The sequence below is a fragment of the Acinonyx jubatus genome, chromosome B2 (assembly GCF_027475565.1).
Source record: "Acinonyx jubatus isolate Ajub_Pintada_27869175 chromosome B2, VMU_Ajub_asm_v1.0, whole genome shotgun sequence".
Lineage (NCBI taxonomy): Eukaryota > Metazoa > Chordata > Mammalia > Carnivora > Felidae > Acinonyx > Acinonyx jubatus.
Genome location: NC_069385.1, coordinates 34,163,894 through 34,184,126, shown reverse-complemented (window position 1 = coordinate 34,184,126; position 20,233 = coordinate 34,163,894). Strand labels below are relative to the sequence as shown.

Here is a 20,233-nt window from a genome sequence, read left to right as displayed (position 1 = left end):
TAAATGTAATATTCTATGACAGATAAAGACGGTCTTTAGTTCCATACATTTTTGTTTTCACACATAAAATCGCCATCTTTCGAGAAGGAGAGTTCTGTTATATTAAAAACAGCCCCCCTACCTCAAAGGAACCATTGACTAGCAAGGCATCAAGCCAATGTGCCAGCAAAAAGAAGTTCCACATCACTAAGTCCTTCTGTTTGAGATATGCAAACCAGTGGGACCGAAATGCTAGAGAGGCAGATCTGGGATTGGAGTGGAGTCTTCTGTATGCACAAAAGGTATCCAAGAATTAGACTGGCTGGGGAGAATTGCAAAATGATCAATGTCCTCTCCCCACCCCCCCAGTAAAGCCTCCCAAAAAGGAACTTTCTCAGTGTCTCACCAAGCTTCAGCTGCATCCCATGTGGCTTCGCTACAGAACCAGGGGCAAACTTCCCATCACACTCATCTGAATCCTGGTTGACTTCTGGAGCCATAGTCATTTCATGTATCATCCCTGCTATCTTAAACTTCAGAGAACAAATGGCACCCTTCTCCCGGAGCATCTATTTAGAGATAATCTACTACTTCAGGGACTGTGAGGCTCTTCTAATTTTATAAAATAGTATAGCTTTCTGGTCCTCCAGAAAAAAGAACCAAGGACAACTGGATCACGTGGCTGTGAAGAATGGCCATTCAGGCCAATGGGCTTGGTCTTCACATCTGAAGTAGCACAGGGGTAGTACTGCCATCATGGGAAGAGAAAGTTGTGACAACTGCAATGCTTTCCAGGGACTGGACTGAAAGATTGTGTCCCACAAACCATTTTATTTTGAGATCTCATTTTCATTTTCTTCTTCTCCTCACCCAAACTTACAGACTTTATCCACTGAGAATGGTATAGATTGGCAAGCCCAGTGTTACATGATCAACTCTGAAACTAAATGCATGTAACCACAGCAACATCTAAAAGCTTAAATGTTTTTGGAACATAGAAGAAGAGGGAGGAAGCTATAGCAGCTTAGATATCTATTTAAAGAAACTGCTATCACTTTAGCCTAGAAAAGAAAAGGATGTTACAATATATATCTTCAAAATAATGATCAAACTTGACCTAACTACAAGTTAAACAGAAATATTGCTCTGTGTTCTATGCCAGTACTCTGGCAATTGCCTGCTTTACTTTACCTAGGCAAGACTTTCCACTGCTAAGAACACAAGATGAACAAGAAGTTTGGCAAAACTCTCTAAAGAGGCACATGCCAATGAGCAAAGTGAGACGCCACCTCTGAAAACAGTGAACAGTGTCACTGCAAGACATACATGGACTGTGACGGAAATGTTCTTTTGTTGCCGGAAATGATGGTACCTACCACTCATTCAGAAAAAGCTTGCTCCACACTCTCAGCATTTTGATGTTTGCTTTTAATTTATGTTTTATAGTGGCAGGCTTTCACATCTGCCATTTAATCCGTGAGTCTTCCAGACGAATTTAGTTTCTGAAGTGCATGTGTGAACACATACTCAGATACAAAAAGGGGGTAGAGATGTGAATGGCATCAGGCCTGTGCTGTAGTGTAGACACACTCCTCTCAAATTCTCCCTGTCTTTGGCTGCCAGTGTGAGTGTCAAAGACCCAGGAGCCTTTGGGGCCTTGACTAATCACAAAAAGAAGCCAATGTAAATAATTATTTTACGTCTTCCTATTATCCAATTCCTCTTGCTATTGGCAGCCCTACAAAAATCCAGGAACTTCTAGCTTATACTTTCAATATTTATGCTTACTAGCATGATAGTCACAAAAACCATAAATAGGTCTCAGAGCTATCATGCGTGAGTCCCTTTTTCATTTTTGTTCCTCTTTCATACATAAGCAAAATTAATGAGACATTACCTACTTAGTTGTTGCAAAGTGGTTCAGTACTACTATTTTGTAGTTTAGAAGTGTCAAAATATGATCACTTAGGATTGAGTGGATCCAGGGCAGCTTTTTAAAAAATCCACCTTCATACGACTAGACCTTTGGATCTGGACCTCCCAGAGAACAATATATGTCATGTCCTTACAGCATCTTTTTTTGGGGTGGGGGAGGGGTGCGGTGTGCAGAGTATTGTGCAAATTTCACTTCTCAAATCTGATCAGAGTGCTTGTTTCATGTGCCTCTTGGGCAAGACCTTTAGTGACTTGGTCTTCTCCCAGCAGCCCTGTTCACCTGCTCATCTAGCCTGGGGTTGGCCAATTCCTCTACTATGGAGCTTCATAAAGATCACAGTTTTACATTTGTAAGGATTCAGGTAATCTGATTTGTCACTGACTGTCACAGTAGTTCAGGGCATTCAGTGGCTCACTGAGGAATGTAGACAATTCTGAACAAAGATAGTGAGTCCCTCTCTTTGACAGGCTGTGTTATTGAACAGGCGTTCAGGCTCACTCCCATCAGGTGTGTACTTCCATGTAATGTTAATATGTAAAGTAGTAAGAAGAAGCTCTGGACTTATCTATTTTTCTTCACTCCATTGAATTCTATTGAATAAACTGTTAAGTATCTCCTTCACGATGCAATTCTGCCATAATTTGGATATGGCACCACCATTATTTCAGGCTCTGAAATACAAGGAAAAACTTACCACCTAGCAAGACTCTTCCCTCCACCTGCATTAATTAATCAAGTCCTCTTGATTTTCTATTTAAATATCATTTTCTCTATTACCACTGTCTTAGCTTGGACCGTCATCATCTCTTGCTTAAACTTCACCCTAGCATCTTCCTTCTCTCATGCTTCTCCAGTCCCTTCTCTACATCACTGCCTCAATACATGATGAAACACCCCTGTAATCCATAGCAGTAGTTTTCAATTCTCATTATATATTAGAATTGGGTGTGTAACTTTCAAAAATACTGATGTACAGGTCCCACCCTGTCTTTGTTTGGGCTGCTGTCACAAATTAGACTGGGCGGCTTAAACAGCAAACATTTATGTCTCCCAGCTCAGGAGGCTGGAAGTGTGAGATCAGGGTGCTGGCACAGCTCGGTTCTTGGTGATTTCCCTTTTCCTGGTTTACAGCAGGCAGTCTTCTTGTCCTCACATGGTGGAAGGAGAGCCAGAAAGTTCTCTGGCTTCTTCTTACAAGAGCACTAATCCCATCCATGAGATGGGATTCACCTTCATGACCTAACTACCTCCCAAAGCCCCACTTCCAAATACTATCACATTGGGATTGGAGTTTCAGCATATGAAATGTGGGGGGGGGGCACAAATATTTAGCCTATTGTACATCACCAGAAATTCTTCTTTTTTTTTTCTTTTTTTAGAGAGAGACAGAGCAAGCAGGGGAGGGGCAGAGACAAAGGAGAGAGAGAATCCCAAGCAGACTCTGTGCTGTCAGCATGAAGCCCAAATGGGGCTTGAACTCACCAACTGTAAAATGATGACCTAAGCTGAAACTAAGAGTCAGACGCTTAGCCTACTGAGCCACGTAGGCGCCCCAAATCGTCACCAGAAATTCTTGTTGGTCTAGTGCTTTGCTACTCAAGAGTGGCTCTCGCACTGGCATTCCCTGGAAACTTATTGGAAATGTTGACTCTCAGGCCCCACTCCTGACCTATTAAATCAGAATCTGCATTTTAACAAAACGCCCAGGTGATTTTCAAGTACAGAAGAGCTTGAGAAGCAGTGGTCTAGGGCGTTGATATATTTTGCTTAAATCTTGCAGGTGAACCTAATATACAGTTGCTCTGCTCATGGACACAGCCCGGAACCTCCTTACCTCTTGAATGGCACCTCTTACCATCTCCACCAACTCCATTGTCTCCACTGCTATCTCTCACTGTCCAAAACTACCGACTCCACAGAAGTCCCTATACGATTTCAGGTGTTTGTACCTTGGTGCATGCTGTTTGCTTTGCTCTGAATGTCCTTTTCCTTTCCTGCCCTATTTTGCTTTAGATAAGTTTCTAGTCAGCGTCCAAAATCCCCACAGAGGGCTTCTCCATACTCACTTCCCTGGAAGTCCTATTTCTCCCTCTTTTGTGCTATTTCTGTACCCTGTGAATTTCTACTTCTCCATCCCTTTCCCAATATTGCAGTTATTAGCTTCCATATCTCTTGCCTACTAGACTCGGAGGTCCGCTAGGTAAGGACTAAATTGCCCTCCACCTCACCCACAGTCTACCTAACACCTAGCTCATGATGTATATTCAGTAACTTTTGGACTGAACAAAGAGGGAAAAAAGATTAGAACTCAAGCTTACTTTAGCTCTCTAAAGACTTCATATTAGATTTAATGGGAATGCGCAGGAGTCAGAGAATTATTTATCAGTGTGACAGCCCAATTTCCCCTGATTCTGTAGTTCTTGTTTGGCTGGGCCCACAGATATCCTCCACTGAAGGAAACTCACCAAGTTCTAGCTTAGTGAGCCAGTATCCCTCGCTTCATTTGAGTCTGTGCTCCAGCATCACCTGGTCAAAGTCAAAAGACTTCCCTGAAAGTGCTGAGATAGAACGTTCCTGAATACACGCGTGCACACACACACGCACACACACTCACGCCACTCACTCTCTATCCACCCCTCCCTTTCCTTTGTATTATTGGTCTCCATAGCACTTAAATATATTATAATGTAGTGTCACATTTTTTTTTTACTTTTCTTCTCCATTAGACTGTGGGATAGGAGGTTTGGTCTGCTTTGTTCACTACTGTATCCTCAGTGCCTAAACAAAGTACCTGGCACAGAAATATTTACATATGAAATGAATGCTGGCTTAGCGAAGAAATCTTTAAGTCCGTATTTCCTAAGGTGTTTTTTGTAATATTAACAGATGTTGCACGGAGAAAGAATTCTGGGTCAAACAAAGTGAAATGAGTTTTCTGTCTATAGGTCTCCTCATAGCATTTACTGTCTCAGTGCACTGTGGGAGTCTCCAATTAAGGACTAAAGTTAGAATGTAATACTTACAAAGCACAGATGCTTTAGGTACAGATTCTATACACCTTGTGGTGGGAGATGGTGCGATCCTGCATTTCCCTCTGAAGGGTCCTCGCTCCACTGACGTGGGACGATTTATCACCTGTTGTCTTTGGTGCGCTTCATTGAACCTCCTTTTTTTTTTTTTTTTTTTTTTTGCGCACTGGATAAGAGGCACATATGACTGTGGTGTCCTTATCTGAGCTGAATGATAGAGCCGACGGACGACACATCAAGTGTGGACCCACTGCCATTTGCTTTACTGAGCTTAGGCAGATGGGTAAGATCACTGAGCATTTCCAAGGAAATGTAGACCAAGGAAAAAATCATTAAGATGATTTTTAAATACACTTGAAACCATGACTAATTTATAATTATGACCTAAGGGAGAAGCAAAACATCTGCACACATATGCTTAAAGTTTAAGCAAAGTGTTTTTAAAGTAACATTTAAGAAACCTCTACCTCTTTATTTGATTTCATGCCTTATTAAGTACTAAAAGGGAAGCAAATTGTACAAATGAAAAACAAAGGACGGCATTGAAAAAAAAATCTCTTTCCAAAGGGTCACGAGCACATCTAAGATGGATCCTCATAATCCTTTCCTTACATCAAAGACGCGCATTTAAGCAATTCAGGAAAGAGCGTGGTATCACCTATCACCAGAAAAACCTGCACTACGTCACCGCACCCTAGTGTTTCCCTGGGACACACACATCTCTAGTAGAGACTTAGCCAAGGTCAGGTGAACAGCTTGACTCTGGAGCCTTCTTTTTCTTCTTGTTTGCAAATAATCTGAGTGGAAAGCACGTGTTCATGGAAAAAATATCACAAGAACGACAGCCACCTTGTAAAGTGTGTTAATAGATGCCAGGTACTTGAATATGTTGTCCCATTTGGACCTCACGAACTACACATGCAGGTGGATGTTCCCACCCTCTGTTGTGCCGAGACCACCTGGCAAGCAAGTGGAGGCAGGATTCCAGAGCAGGTGCATGCCCAAAGTGGGCAATTGTTCCACTGTCCCTCCCTGTCTCTTAAAAGCACGTGGCTTCACGAAAGCCTCCGAGCCAAACAATGTAAGCTTTCTAGCCTGTTATGTGTAAGTGGCTTATAAACTCCTGGAGTTGAACCCTGTGAAAAAGTCAGCATATTTAGTATGAATTGTATCAACAGATCGCAAAAGAAATTGACGTTATTCAAACATTTATCCTGCCCCACGAAGATACATTCAGTCTTTCGCTGGATCATACACACCCTCAGTTCAATTTAAAAACTCCTACGTAGACTCTGCGTGCCAAGGACTATGCCAGCGCTGTTTATAACGACAAATAAGGCATGGTCTTTGCCCAGAAGGTGCTTTCAGTCTAATGAGAGAATAAAGACTTTAAAGCGACCAGTTCCGTTAACTACTTTTAAAAGTCAAGCAAGAGACACATAGAGGATACTACACAGATGCAGGGCTCTTTGCCCGGCCTGGAATAACAAAATGGAAGGTTCTTCTAAAAGAGGGATTTTGAGCAGAATCTTCAAAGATGAGCAGGTAGGGAAGGGAAGGGAACAACACAGCCTGATACAAAAGCCATGCAACAGCCCTTAATCAACCCCTGTTGAATGAATAACATGCTAGGCAGATGGGCAGGAGGAAGGGATCAAGGGTGGCTCCCTTGATATGGAGCTGGATGATGGAGCCCCTGTCTGAGATAGGCTGTGGCAAGGGAGAAAATCTGTGCCATGCCAGGCACGGCTCTAGATAAAGGGCAGAACTGGAGTGAAAATATTTAAACTAGGTACATTGTCTTTAATCTGTCTCTACCCACAACACAACTGATTGCCCAAGAGGAGACAGCTGATCCATGCTGGACCCCTTAGTTTCCCTTCCCTGGGTACCGAACTAAGCAACACTGAAAGACTGAATTGGTTGACTAGGATAACCTGAGCTGTTTTCAGGGAGAATTTAATGTGGAGTCAGTGCTATGGCAAGGTACTCATATGCCAGCCAGTCTGCACACGGCAGAGCAGCCATGAGTAGTAGGATAAATCCACCCTCCTAGGGAGAAGCAAGGGAATGAGGCAGACAAGGAAAGCAGAACAGAGACAGAGATGGCCATCGCATGGCTCCGTGAGTGCAAGGACAGCTTCCTCCAGGCCCAGAGAATTTACATGTTTTGCCTCTGTGTGTTGTGAAATGTTTTTTATTACAATAAACCCCCCTTGTCTTATGTTAGTTTGAGTGGATTTGTGTCTCTTGCACTCAAATACATACTAAGGCAGGGGACACGAGTTCATTTTTTGAACATATGTAGCTCTGAGGTGCTTGTGGATAGTGAGGGGCAGTCATATAGCTTAGGAGACACTTACTGATTACAGAGAAAGGTCTAGGAATATTGGCTCTGGTTTCCAAACCCTCCTATTTCTTTCCATTTCTCAGCCAGTCTGTTTTTTTCTCCCCCTTGCCAAGTTCTATGAAGAATGAGAATTACCATGAGGTCCAGGAAGTTTTCCTTTGACCAACCGTGTGAAAAAAATGGCAATAATCATCGTGCCCTGCAGGTATCACAGAACCATTACGAGGATGAAATGTCACAAGAAGGCCTAGAAAAAGAGAAAAGACCTACAGAACCCATAAAAGGTTGTGTCCTCACCTCCCACTGGCAGCAAATAGGGAGAGAAAAGTCCTATGGCAAGTGGCAATACCACCTGGAACAGTGCTCCCGGAGCGGTGATAGTGCTACACTGAGTATTTCCCATGTGTTTCCACTGTGCTCAGCACTTGGCAGGCTTTGTTAGATGATGGTTCTCACAAAAGTACCATGAAGAAAGTATTATTGTTATTATTCCCATCATGCAGATTTGGATACTGATTCACCGTGGTACTAGGGTCGCACTACTGGGTCTAATCATCTCTCCTCTTCTCTCTACTCACACCTGAACAGTTATAGAAGGGACTGCCTGCTGCTTTTGGGGGCTAAAGCTAACGGAAAGAGTAGTTGAGAACTCATGGCTTATTCCATACACCCAGAGCCACATCAAAGGAAAGCCCTTGAAATCAACAAGCACCCATGAGCAGAAAGCAGGAGAATGAAGCCACCTTTAAAATGGATTTACATCTTCTGAACCATAGGAAGACCATCGGGACTAAGTCTCACCTAGGTCATTGCCTTCCACCTTCTTGTTCACCACCCCAGACGGGGAGGCGATGGGCCCTAACGCTGAGAGATCTTCAGGAGCTGGCGTCCCAGGGATGGGACGCAAGGTTGAAGACGGTGAAGAAGGAAAGAGGACAGAGAGGGCACCCCAGATCCGAGGCCCATTTTGCAAGCGCTCCTGATCAAAGGTGCAGCTTTTTCCTGCCTTTGAGGAATTACTGGGACCAGGCACCTGAGGTCTGAGGCTGCAGCCCTTCGTCCCCTGAGGTCCTGCCCTGATGGCCCTAGATCCTGCCTGAGGTGAGAATAGCATATTAGGGAAAACTCTCCAGAAGCCTCTTGACTTCTCTAAATCTCAGTTTTATTGATTTACAAAAAAGAGAGACTAACGACCACCCTGCAAGACTGCTGTGGACTAAAGAAGTTAGTAATGTAAAAGTTTTGTGAAAACTATAAAGGGCCACACCCCAGCTTGATTATTGCCTGATTATTCTCCTACGCAAGTTGACATCTTCTCCCTTCAATGACAGTACATTTAAAGGAAAACATTTGCTGGTCGGTGGCTGAAAACCATATGCATCACGACTAGTGCATGAACCACATAGGCCAGGAACTGGAAATTCTGTATAAGCTATCATGACTTTTGCACCACATCTTACCTGCAACTGCCCCCAGAACTTTGTCTGACTTTCATATTCCTGGGTCTAGTTCTCTAGGTCTATAGTTTCCCTTTGTTCCAACGTAGCCCATATATTGAAATACACTACCACATAAAATCCAACGTAGGAATATATGGAAGTGTTTACCAAAGCAGTGTCTCCATCAAGAGCAGTAAAGTTAAAAACAACCACAACTATAAAATTCAGAGCCAAAACAAAGACTCCACAAAAGGCATACGCTAGAGGACACGATTCACTAAATAAATTCTGTTTTCGTGGCTATTGCCAATCACCCCAGTTTATGACAGAGAAATCTTCTTTCTCCTTAACATGTACTTGAAAGATGCTAGGTATCATCTCAAAACTTCACTTTTTCAATATAAAGCTCATAAATTTTCATCGTCACCTTTTACCAAATCTCTTCATCACTTGATAAAAGATTCCCTTGCAGCAAAACGAAAAGTTTCCGCTTTCGAAATACACTGAAACAGATGAAATCTCAAAATATAAAGACAAATATTATCATTTGGCTTTAAAATGTTTAGAAGTTAGCAACCCCACCTCTGTTTCAGTACTCTTTGGTCAATTAGTCCATTATCAAGGTTTTCAGCTGGATAGAAAGATGGTGTGTGCTTCCCACGGTTGGTTGGGCTAGAGGACTGTTCATCCCTGTCACCAAGAAGGAAGAGTTGGGTTAGGAGCTGTTCAACGGGAGCCACAACTACTGGATCTCCTGGCAGCCCATTACGGAGGGTAGAAGACAGCCCATAACGACCCCTTCATCTGTGTCCACCTCCAAGCTCCACGTTGGGGGTATGACTAAGAGAACGGAAAAAAATAAAAAATAAAAGTAACACGGGAGCACTGGAGTCATCTCACGCAGTGGTTCATAGGCGCCAGGAGGTAGGCTGACGCCACTTCCCAGTGCTTTTCTCACCAGCTGGTCATATTTATAAATGGTCTTACGGCAATCTAGTCCTCTTTGAAATGATGGCGATAACTGAACATATCCTTATGGGTTAATATCCTTAGCCTGCAAAAAAAAAAAAGTGATTAACTCCATCCGATTGCTTCTCCACTCTCTGCCATTTTGGGAGATCGCGTATTATCTGTGAAATGTAACACCTTTCAAACCACAGTCCACTAACTCCCTCACTTTATGTGTGATACAACTGAAGCCCAGAAGGAGAAGCAAGTTGCTCACCACCACAAGCTACTGAATAGCAGAGCCGGGAGCTGAGCTCGGTTTTCGAACTTTCCGGCGGCCTGTGATTCTTCTACCAGCTCCAACAAGAACAACAACCAAAGAGCAACTGTAAATACTCCTACCTAGTACATATTCCTATGATTTGCTCACATCTAAATAGGATGCCAAATATCCTTTCCAGATGTGGCCTACAAATACTTTTCAAAATATACTAGACAACCATTAGCCACTAAAAGAAATCTGCACTCACATCGAAACCCATCTGCAATCTCCAATATAGAATGCCACTATAGACTCTTTAGAAGGAGTCTTAAGCATTATTCATTCTGCCCACTTCATTTTGCAGTTGAATCTAAAAAAAACCAAGCATGTTTATAGCAGCACTGTCAACAATAGCCAAATTATGGGAAGAGCCTAAATGTCCATCAACTGATGAATGGATAAAGAAATTGTGGTTTATATACACAATGGAATACTACGTGGCAATGAGAAAGAATGAAATCTGGCCTTTTGTAGGCACATGGATGGAACTGGAAAGAGTGTTATGCTAAGTGAAATAAGTCATACAGAGAGAGACAGATACCATATGTTTTCACTCTTATGTGGATCCTGAGAAACTTAAAAGAAGACTATGAGGGAGGGGAAGGAAAAAAAAAGTTAGAGAGGGAGGGAGCCAAACTATAAGAGACTCTTAAAAACTGAGAACAAACTGAGGGTTGATGGGGGGTGGGAGGGAGGGGGGGTGGGTGATGGGTACTGAGGACGGCACCTGTTGGGATGAGCACTGGGTGTTGTATGGAAACCAATTTGACAATAAATTTCATATTAAAAAAAATCTTTACTCCAAAAAAATAAAAATAAAAATTAAAAAAGCCAAGCAAATCTCCAAGTTTAGAGGAGTAGCTATCATCAGAAGAGAGGTTTGAAATCAAGTGTTTTGATACCCAGCTTTAGGGTTCTTTCTACTGCACCAAGTTCCTTTCTTTATTTAGCACTTCCTGAAAGGGTTTAATTAAATAGCATATTCTCATGCCACTCTTCATTATCATGATTCCCATGTGATAATACATTTGTCAAATGACAACATATTTGACAATAACCAAATATAGCCAATAAGCGCTTAACCAAATATAACCAATAACCCCACCAGCAACTGTGGTTTTGTACCAGATTAATTTAACCAATACTTAAAGTGAATAAGCTACTTCCTGGGTAGAGTGAAAGCCCCCACTCAAAAATCCCTGGACTACCAGTGTTCCAAGTATTGGCAATATTTGAAACTGGCTTCCTTAACCAGGTTAACAAAGAAATGAGACTATTTGAAGGAGGAAAGATTTTCTCAAAGCTTAGGTTACAACCAACATCAGTGAATTAACATGAAGTTAGGTACTGAATTACTTTTCACAACATACAGAAGAAGCAACAGGAGTATCAACATTTAACTTAATGCAAGGCAGTGGTAGAACCAGGAATTAAGCCCAGATTTCCTGGAAGTCCTGCTAGTTCTCATTTACTAGAGAACACTGTAAACTGATTTGCAGTGGAAACAAGGCTGTCTGTTTTCTTCCAAGCTGTGCCTAAAGCAATATCAAGATTCCAATCAACTGAAGGGAACTTCCAGCTCAAAAGTCCAACTCATCCAAGAATGCTTGGAATTACTTTGAGAGCTGTTTGAGGTTCACACCCACGCTTTGCTGGAAAGGAATAGAAGCATACAATGGGAACTTCATCAAAAGTCACATATTGATGAGTGTGATTTTACATAGATATGTCAAAAGAATGTTTAAGAGAAATCCTTCAAATAAATCAGATGGTAGAATCTTCAGGCTGATCGTGGACCATTCCTTCAAGACTACCTTTTCCCCTCCATGTTCCAAATAACCAAATATTCTAGAAATAAAATTACTTAGGCCACATGTCCCTAACATTGTATTCCCTATCAAAGAACAAGACAGGAATACATATTATTATAGATACGATCTGAAAAACTAAAGACATAGACTGGTATTCATCAACATCATAATCTTCTGTTAAAAATTAATGAATAATTATTTAATACTAGAAACTGCAAAAAGTCTCAAAATATGGGGAAAAAAAAAGTCAGAATGCTTGAAATGATCCTGGGGCGGAGATTTGTAAAGTGAACATCTTAATTTTGTAATTCCTGCTATCATTCCTTTTCACTGCATTAGTCAGTGATAAAAACAAACAAACAAACAAACCAACAAAACCATCCCTGAACCTCAAAGGCACCACAATTTTTTCTACATGATTTTTGTGGGATGTGATCTTAGCATTTAGCATTCTAGGGAGAAATTAGAAACTCATTGTGGCAAGAGTCTTTAGCAAATTATACCGTGCAAGCCTCTAGAGGAGATTATAAATTAGTCACTATAAGAAATCCTTGGCAAATAAATAAATACATAAATAAATAAACAAGTTTGGGGAAAAGCAAAGGAACAGTAAGAGATACCTTTCCCCAAACCTGATTTTAAGACCCAAGCTTCAGGAGTCCATTCGCACTCCTGCTGTATGGACACTTCACTTCAACCACCTGCTACAGAGCCTTCTGTATAGGAACGCCGGTTTACAGGACTTCCCTAACAACTGGAGTCGGTGTTTAAAAGTGGTGCATTAAAAAAAAAGTATCAAAGTATCTTGATTCATAAAACTTTGCGAAAGTGTCCTTGATGCAGATATTAGAAATACTGTACACACCATCTAGCTGAAAATGGTCCCAGTTTTCAGAGTTTTAAACCCCAAACGTTGTGCTTGGGGAAAGCACAGCCTCAACATGAAGGTCATTCAGGACCAGACTTACGGTGAGACAGCTTTTGCTCGCTGGAGAGGGGCTGTTTCTCTAGGGCTTCCAGGGGGCTCCAGTCTTTGACTCTTCTGCTTGTATTTTTTAATTAAATCCATCAGAACAGCCTGGTGCCCAATTTTCTTTACCAGTTGCTGAACCATCCGATCATTAAGTGCTAGAAGAGCAGCCCCACTTATTTCTTCCTCTGGGAAAAAGAAAAAAAAAATGTTTCTGCACGCTTGCCTGGTAAAGCATTGTAATAACACACAGCACTCTGAACAAGCAAAATTGTATCTGGGGTTAAAAGGATCCTCTAAACCTGTCCTCTGAAGTTACAAAATTATCTCTAGTTTTACAAAGATAGAACACTGATACCGCATCATTCCCAGCTGCTCTCTGCTCCTAGGAAAGTCTCAGAACATGGAGTCGCGATAACACTTTTTACTTCCACATTAAGGCCTGCCCCTTCCAATTTCTCTGCAACAGGCATTGTTTTTATAAGGAAAAAAAAATCTTTCAGAGAATCATTCTTACTAGTACCACCCAGGCAATATCCAAAACTTGTAAATCCCACACCAAACAGAACACATGCTGCATTAAAGATACAAGCAATTGCCAAATGCATATATCAAATATGTATTTTAACTCTTAATTCTTTGTTTTATTTGAGCTCTTTTTGAAATACTACATTCTCCTCTGGAGGCTAGGTCAAATGCAAACTCTACCAGGGTCAGTAGAAAAAGGAAAATTCCCTACTGCAAGGACTCCACACCCCCATTCACATGCATTAGGCAACGAGAGTAATTAGCAGTTAAGAGAGGACACTCAATATTTAGGCTGCTGTGTTAAGATTTTTTCAAAGTGTAAACAACTCACCTTGAAACCTACGAACTAGCTCTCCTAAGTTTTTCTCCACCAACCAACTGCAGACCTGATCAACTGACCAAGTTTCCATTGCTGTGTCCTGTAAATACACCTGTAGAATAAAAGGTCAGAGAAGGATTCTTCAGTTTTTCTCTCTAATTGTTGTTCTTTTATTTTTATTTTGTTTTCCAATCAGCTCTCTAATCTCAGCTCCTCCCTCTGCCAGACTCTTAAACTCTCAATACTAAGCTTCTTGAAAATTACTCTTTTCCGAATACACATCTAAAAGTTACTAATAAAACAAATACTCTCTTAAAAAAATGAGACCGGTTTGAACCTATTTCCTAGTCTCATTTCTCAAATTTCTTCACCTTCTCCTACTTTTTTTCCACAGGCATCCCTCAGCTTTACTAACAGACAGCCAAAGCCGTACAATGGTACCCAATCCTGTACCATTAACACCCAGGTTTCTTCACAAAGAAAAGAAAGGTGTGAAATTCACCACTACTAGGCTCATCAGGAAGTGGTTGACATTTACAAAAGGGGTGGGCAGGGGAGGCAGGGAGGAAGGGAGGAAGGATCAGATAAAAGCCTGACAAGATACTTAGTAAACCAAGATTGTTTAACCCCTTGATATTCCCAGCTAGGAAAGAGAGCTAGCTTGTAGTGTTTCTGAGGACTTTGTTTTAGCAGGAGGAGGAAGTAGAAGCCAGATTTCTCAGAAGAATCTGAATGTTTCTTTCCTTCCTTCCATTAATACTCTTCTATATTCTATTCAGTGCTAGAACTTTATGCTTGGTAAGATAACTAGGAAAAATGAGCACATTGATTGAAAACTTAAAAAAAAATTGTGTCGGGCAAATTCAAAGTGGGAAAATAACTAAGTGCGTTCATAATCAGAAATGAGTGTGTGCATACAAAGTTTGCAAGTTATGTTCCTTTACTGTTCAGTTATTTTTACAGGCCACTCTTCTGCAACTGCTTAGGAAACCTCATAAAAGTATAGCAATTTCAATAATTTTTTAAAATTTCTCTTAACAGCTCATTCCCTGTGTTTTATAATTCAATCCAAATTACTTTAAATGGACTGGGGAGGAACTGAAAAAACTTAAAACTTTTCATCTTTTAACATTACTTCCTATTTTAACTCTTGATCTAAATGAGGTAGGTGTTCAGTAAGACCCTGGCTCTTCTATAAAGACAGGACAAAGCTTCTCTTAGAGAAATTGGAGCCTTAAGGAAAGATAGAAATTTTTATTAGATCATGCATGTCAATTTTATCGCTAGAAGTTCTCAAAATTGTTATTATTGTATTTTTCATGTTTGTGCATTTGAATCAGTTATAATTTCCAACATCGCAGTTAGCATGGTGGAAAGGGAAAACATGTTTACCTTTCATACTCCGCACAATCTGAAAAGGTAACAGCCTTCAAAATCCATTTCCTAGAAGACAAGTCCACTACAAAGTAATAAGCATTCACAAACACCGAGCTGCAAAGCCGAAAACAAGGGTTAAATATAGAAGGATGTCTTGCTGAATTACAGCAGTGGATTTAATTTGCTAAGACAACAGTAGCCACAAAGCTCCTCCCCTAGGCTAAGCAGCACTAGCTCGGTGTGAAAAGTCATTATTTGCGAGACTCTGGTGTAAATTAAAAATCACACCTTCTTGTCACACTTCTGACTTCCTTGTGAAGAGTAAGACTTAAAAAAAAATAGAAAAGGAAAGGAAAAAACCCACAATTCTCTAAACTCCAAGATTAAAAGGTATGCCAAGCAGAAGGCACTGTCCATTGATGGCTATCAATGGAAAAAAAAAAAAAGGAAAATACACTAAGTACTTGGAAATCTTCTCATATGTGTAAATTCCCCGATATTTACCTAATTCTACCTCTGGGAAAAACAAAACAGTTCTCAAATTATAATCTCTTACATACATCCTCAGATTAAAGTATAGTTTTTGATCATTAGGTTTTCTAAATATTTAAGAAAATAATATCTCTTTGGCAACAATGTAACATCTTTAAGTAGCAACCTTGCAACTTCCTCTCACATAAACAATGGTGTATTATTTATGATCTTAGACATCATAAGGGAATAGAAGACACAGTCAAATGAGAAAACATGTATCCAGCCGCTTAACTGCGTATCCAGCAGTTTCAGAAACATCTGAAAAAATTTCATAATGTGAGGCAAGTGTTATCACTAAATATTTTAAGGCACGATAATAAAGAAAGAGTAAGACAACATTATGTGTGAGTACTCTGGTCAAACTATTTTCATTATTTGATTAGATTATACTTTAATAAAATAAATTTCCATTAAATATTACAGGATCACATCTAATTAAAGCCAGGAAGAGGTAAGCTAAAGCAACCTAAGGGCAAGTTTTATTTGATAAATTTGTTAAAGCTCCAGAGGAAAATAGTGCAAACTGCCGTGAATGTGGTGGTCAAGAGTGATGTGGCATATAACAGCATCAACCACAAATAAGCACTTTTAAAGAAAATATGAAAACGTTTCATTTTTCTTGCCGTTTGCACTCTTCCTTTTATTTTCCCAGAGGCCCAGAGCTGAGGCAATAAAAAGATTTTTTGAATGTTTTTTTAAGTTTTATTTATTTATTTTGTGTGTGTGAGAGACAGAGCACGCATGAGCTGGGGAGGGGCAGAGAAAGAGGGAGAGAGAGAGAATCCCAAACAGGCTTCGAGTGGTCAGCACTGACCCTGATGCGGGCTCCATCCCACGAATTGTGAGATCATGAGCTGAGCCGCGATCAAGAGTTAGACACTTAAACGACTGAGCCACCCAGGTGCCCCCATAAAAGGATTTTTAAAAGCTTTGCTGGTGGCCTAAGTCCTCTCCTGGATCAACATCTCATACTGCTCTGGCAAAGAACATCTCTTACTGTGGCTGTACTTGAAGGAGCAAGCCATTTAGCAAAAAATCAGATCCCGTTCATGAAAAAGAAGGAAGGTGGAGGAACAAAAACAGGTATATGGCAGTCACCTGGGGCAGTGTCCAGGCAACTCCGTCAGTGGAGCCTTGCCATGGCATGAAGAAATGACACCACTGAACTCCAGTGAAGCAGACCGTCTCATCCACTCTGTGCCATTGTTCATTCCAGCCATCACCAGACCAGAAGGTATGAAAACTGGAATAGTCAACTGGAATACATAGCCTGCCTTAGTCATCAAAATGGTTACTGTCTAGAGAGCTCAGAGCAGGGTGAATGGTGATAAAGAAGTTAGAAGCCCCACCAAGCACAAGAACATAAGACGTGTCTGTAAGCAGGATAGAATCGAGAGCCAATTATGATAGTGCCGCGGAAAGCATTATAGGCTAGATTTCCCCGCTCTCTGGAAATGGATTGAATGAATCTTAATTTGGAATCTGAACAAAAAGTACAGTTTAGATGGTGAAGGAGGCAGAGAAGGTGGAATCAATAGAATACACTACAAGTAAATAGCCAAAACAAGTCATGTCTTGGGACCTGTGAGTGGACAACGCATGGAAAGAAATAATAGCAGACAAGGTCTGAAAGATCACTGGAGAGCTGGGAATACTGAGTTCTCAGTTTACAGGTATACTTAAGCTTGAGGAAGCCATTGACTTGGTTGTATATTCCTGAACCAAAAGCAAGAGCCAGGCGCTTAACTGACTAATTCACCCAGGCGCCCCTCCAGTACTGTGCTTCTATATTTATTGTAATTTTATAGGAATTTTGAATATCGGGGAATGCGAACCTTTTGCCAAGAATTTCTATCTCTTTTTGCCCACTTGTCCTTCCAGATAAACACTAGTACCATAGTTAAGTAAAAACATATGACAGTGTTTGAACATTAATTGGAATTCATAAATTAATTCTGAAAGAACTGACATCTTCAGACTAGCCAGTGCTTTCAGTTACAAGGTAACAGCTTCTGTTACAAGTTAACAGCCAGAGCTCACAGTTTGCATCTCTAGCAAGAACCCAGAAGATCACAGTCTGTGTTGCTGACCCATTAGCTCTGACAGTCAACTAGGCAGAAGCAAGGATAAACCATAAATTTGACCCAAAGACCAAAAGACCTGGGTGTTTGTGACTCAAAAGTCCCCAAAGTGTGGGGATTCTGACTTATTGCTATGTTTTCATTAGTTTGATTAACCTCCCAGATAAATTGCTCCTAGTTAAATAATTAAATATAAAATTTAAATAAAATAGAATTATAATAATCTAAAGTATGATTATAAAATAAAAATAAAAGATAGATTTGGCTACCAAAAAGTAAAAATGTTATGTATACATATATAATATATAATTATAAGGAATATAATGTTTTTATGGAAGTGTCGAATCACTAAATTGTACACCAATATTACTGAAATTTAAATAAAAACATTAAAAGAAAGTTAAATATGCCAATACAAAATAGGAATGGGCAACTAATGGGCAAAATTTTAAATAATTAAAAACCTAAAAATACTCAACATTCTTACAATAAAAATGATTAAGTTTAATTTTAATTTACTCTACTGGAAAAGGTAAAAATTAAGAAAAAAAATAGATTAGCAAGAGTGTGAGATCTAACTTTCTCATCCATATTGCTCAGGGAAGTATAAATTGCTACAACTAATTCTGTTGTATTATTCCCATTTTACAGATGAAACTGCTGAAGTCATTTATAGACGTAATGTATAGAAGTAATTCGCCTTAAAGTCCCATAGCTTGTAAATGGAAAGAGTGGCTTTGAATCCCAATTTCTCCAGCCTTAAGGCTACTAAGATAAATAAAAAATCATCAAAATACTCCTACATTTTGACCCCAAAATAACATTTCTAAGAATTTACCCTGAGGACATTACCAGAAAAGAGGACAAAGATGGGCACCCTGGCAATAGTGAGAATAGCAAAGAAATTGGACATACTAAGTTTCCAGAAATAGGATTGACTACTGAATTATGGTAACTTGTATTTAAAATGGGATACTATGCAGTAATTAAAGATCATGTTTTAGAGAAATAGCAATACAGAGAAAGTCATGAAATATAAGTGAATGTAAGTTTATAATACAATATAATATATATAAGTATATTATATCATATATAAATTATAATATAATTTATAATAATATAATACTAGGAACTATGAAGTAAAAATATAACTAAATATACAGGTAGCTCAAAGACTGGGAAAATGTGTACCAAAAGGTAAAAGTGGTTTAATGCATTTTGTTTTCTAATTTATGACTCTCAACATTTTCTCAATGAAGAATTTTTCTTTTATTTTCAGGAGAGTTGGGGTTTTAAAAATAGAAGGTAAAAAATGATATACCCATGTAAGTCTGTATGTAAGTGTATGTGCACAGTGACATCTCCTTGAATATGTTTAATTCCTTATTAACATTTTTGTAACTCCTAGAAGAAATTATACTGATCAGAAAAACACTTGCCATAGCAAGTTTCAGGCAGAGATGATAACACACAGAGTAGAATTTAGGTGTTGATTCAAAAGTCAAGGACTCAAAGCTTTGTGTCTAAGAAAGCCCTCACGGGTGGGGGAGGAGCGTGGGTGGCTCAGTGGGTTAAGCGTGGGACTTCTGCTCAGGTCAAGACCTCACTGGTTGTGGGTTCAGCCCTGCTCCAGGCTCTGCGGCTCAGAGTCTGGAGCCTGCTTCCGATTGTGCCTCCATCTCTCTGCCCCGCCCCCTCTCAATCTCTGTCTCGCTCTCTCTCAAATATATATAAACATTAAAAATAAATAAATAAATAAGTAAATAAAAATGCAAAGTCCTCGTGGGTTGGGGCTTTTGTTTTCTTGGTAAGTACATTCTGGAAGGAAAATGCACAAACCTTTATTGAGCATAGACACTGGCGTAGTGAACTGTTTATTACATAGTTCAACGTGCATGTGATAGCACAGGTGAGAATTGCTTGTTTTGTAGTTCTGAATGAGGGCAAGGTCTTCTGTTACTAAAATATTGTGGTTATTAGACTGTTTCTTCAGAGCCACTCATCTGTTAGAGCACATGACAGTGAATTATAGCACCCTCCCTTAAGGCTCAGCTTGTGGGTCCAGCTGGGCTCTGTTCAACTGTGACACAGAGTATCAGTTTGACTTTGGAGACTCTTTCTGGCAGGAAAAGACACAAAGGTGGTGGATCTTCTTAACGTAGTGGAGCTCAAACCACGCGTGGGACGTGTGGGGATGAGAAAGCCAAGGGACCCTGTAGTTCTCCTACAAGATTGGTATCGAGTGGCAAATGTTCCTCCTTCTGTCAGCCCTGGGTTTTTCTGAAGACAAGGCAGGGATGTTCAAACTTTTCATTCATACAAAGCTAGTATTTTGGGGGGGGGGGAGGGGGATAATTGTTTCCATCTTTTATTTTAAATTTTTTTTAATTTATATCCAAATTAGTTAGCATATAGTGCAACAATGATTTCAGGAGTAGATTCCTTAGTGCCCCTTACCCATTTAGTCCATTTACTCTCTCACAACCCCTCCAGGAGCCCTCTGTTCATTCTCCATATTTAAGAGTCTCTTATGTTTTGTCCCCCTCCCTGTTTTTATATTATTTTTGCTTCCCTTCCCTTATGTTCATCAGTTCTGTGTCTTAAAGTCCT

General features: G+C 40.1%; 1 protein-coding gene across 2 annotated transcripts in view; it reads right to left on the bottom strand.

The window, feature by feature from the left end:
* Positions 1–14,133, bottom strand: part of SAMD3 (sterile alpha motif domain containing 3) — a 56,855-nt gene extending 42,722 nt beyond the window's left edge. The window contains exons 1-4 of one of the 2 annotated variants that reach the window (XM_053222250.1): positions 14,003–14,133; positions 13,644–13,743; positions 12,783–12,972; positions 9,316–9,423 (exon numbers count right to left, since the gene is read on the bottom strand). In XM_053222250.1, the coding sequence (XP_053078225.1) occupies positions 9,316–9,423; positions 12,783–12,972; positions 13,644–13,722 (377 nt within the window). In that variant the 5' untranslated portion in view covers positions 13,723–13,743; positions 14,003–14,133. Of the gene's footprint in view, positions 1–9,315; positions 9,424–12,782; positions 12,973–13,643 lie in introns of both variants that reach the window. The other variant, XM_027056922.2, reaches the window with a different exon arrangement.
* Positions 14,134–20,233: the final 6,100 nt, after the last annotated feature.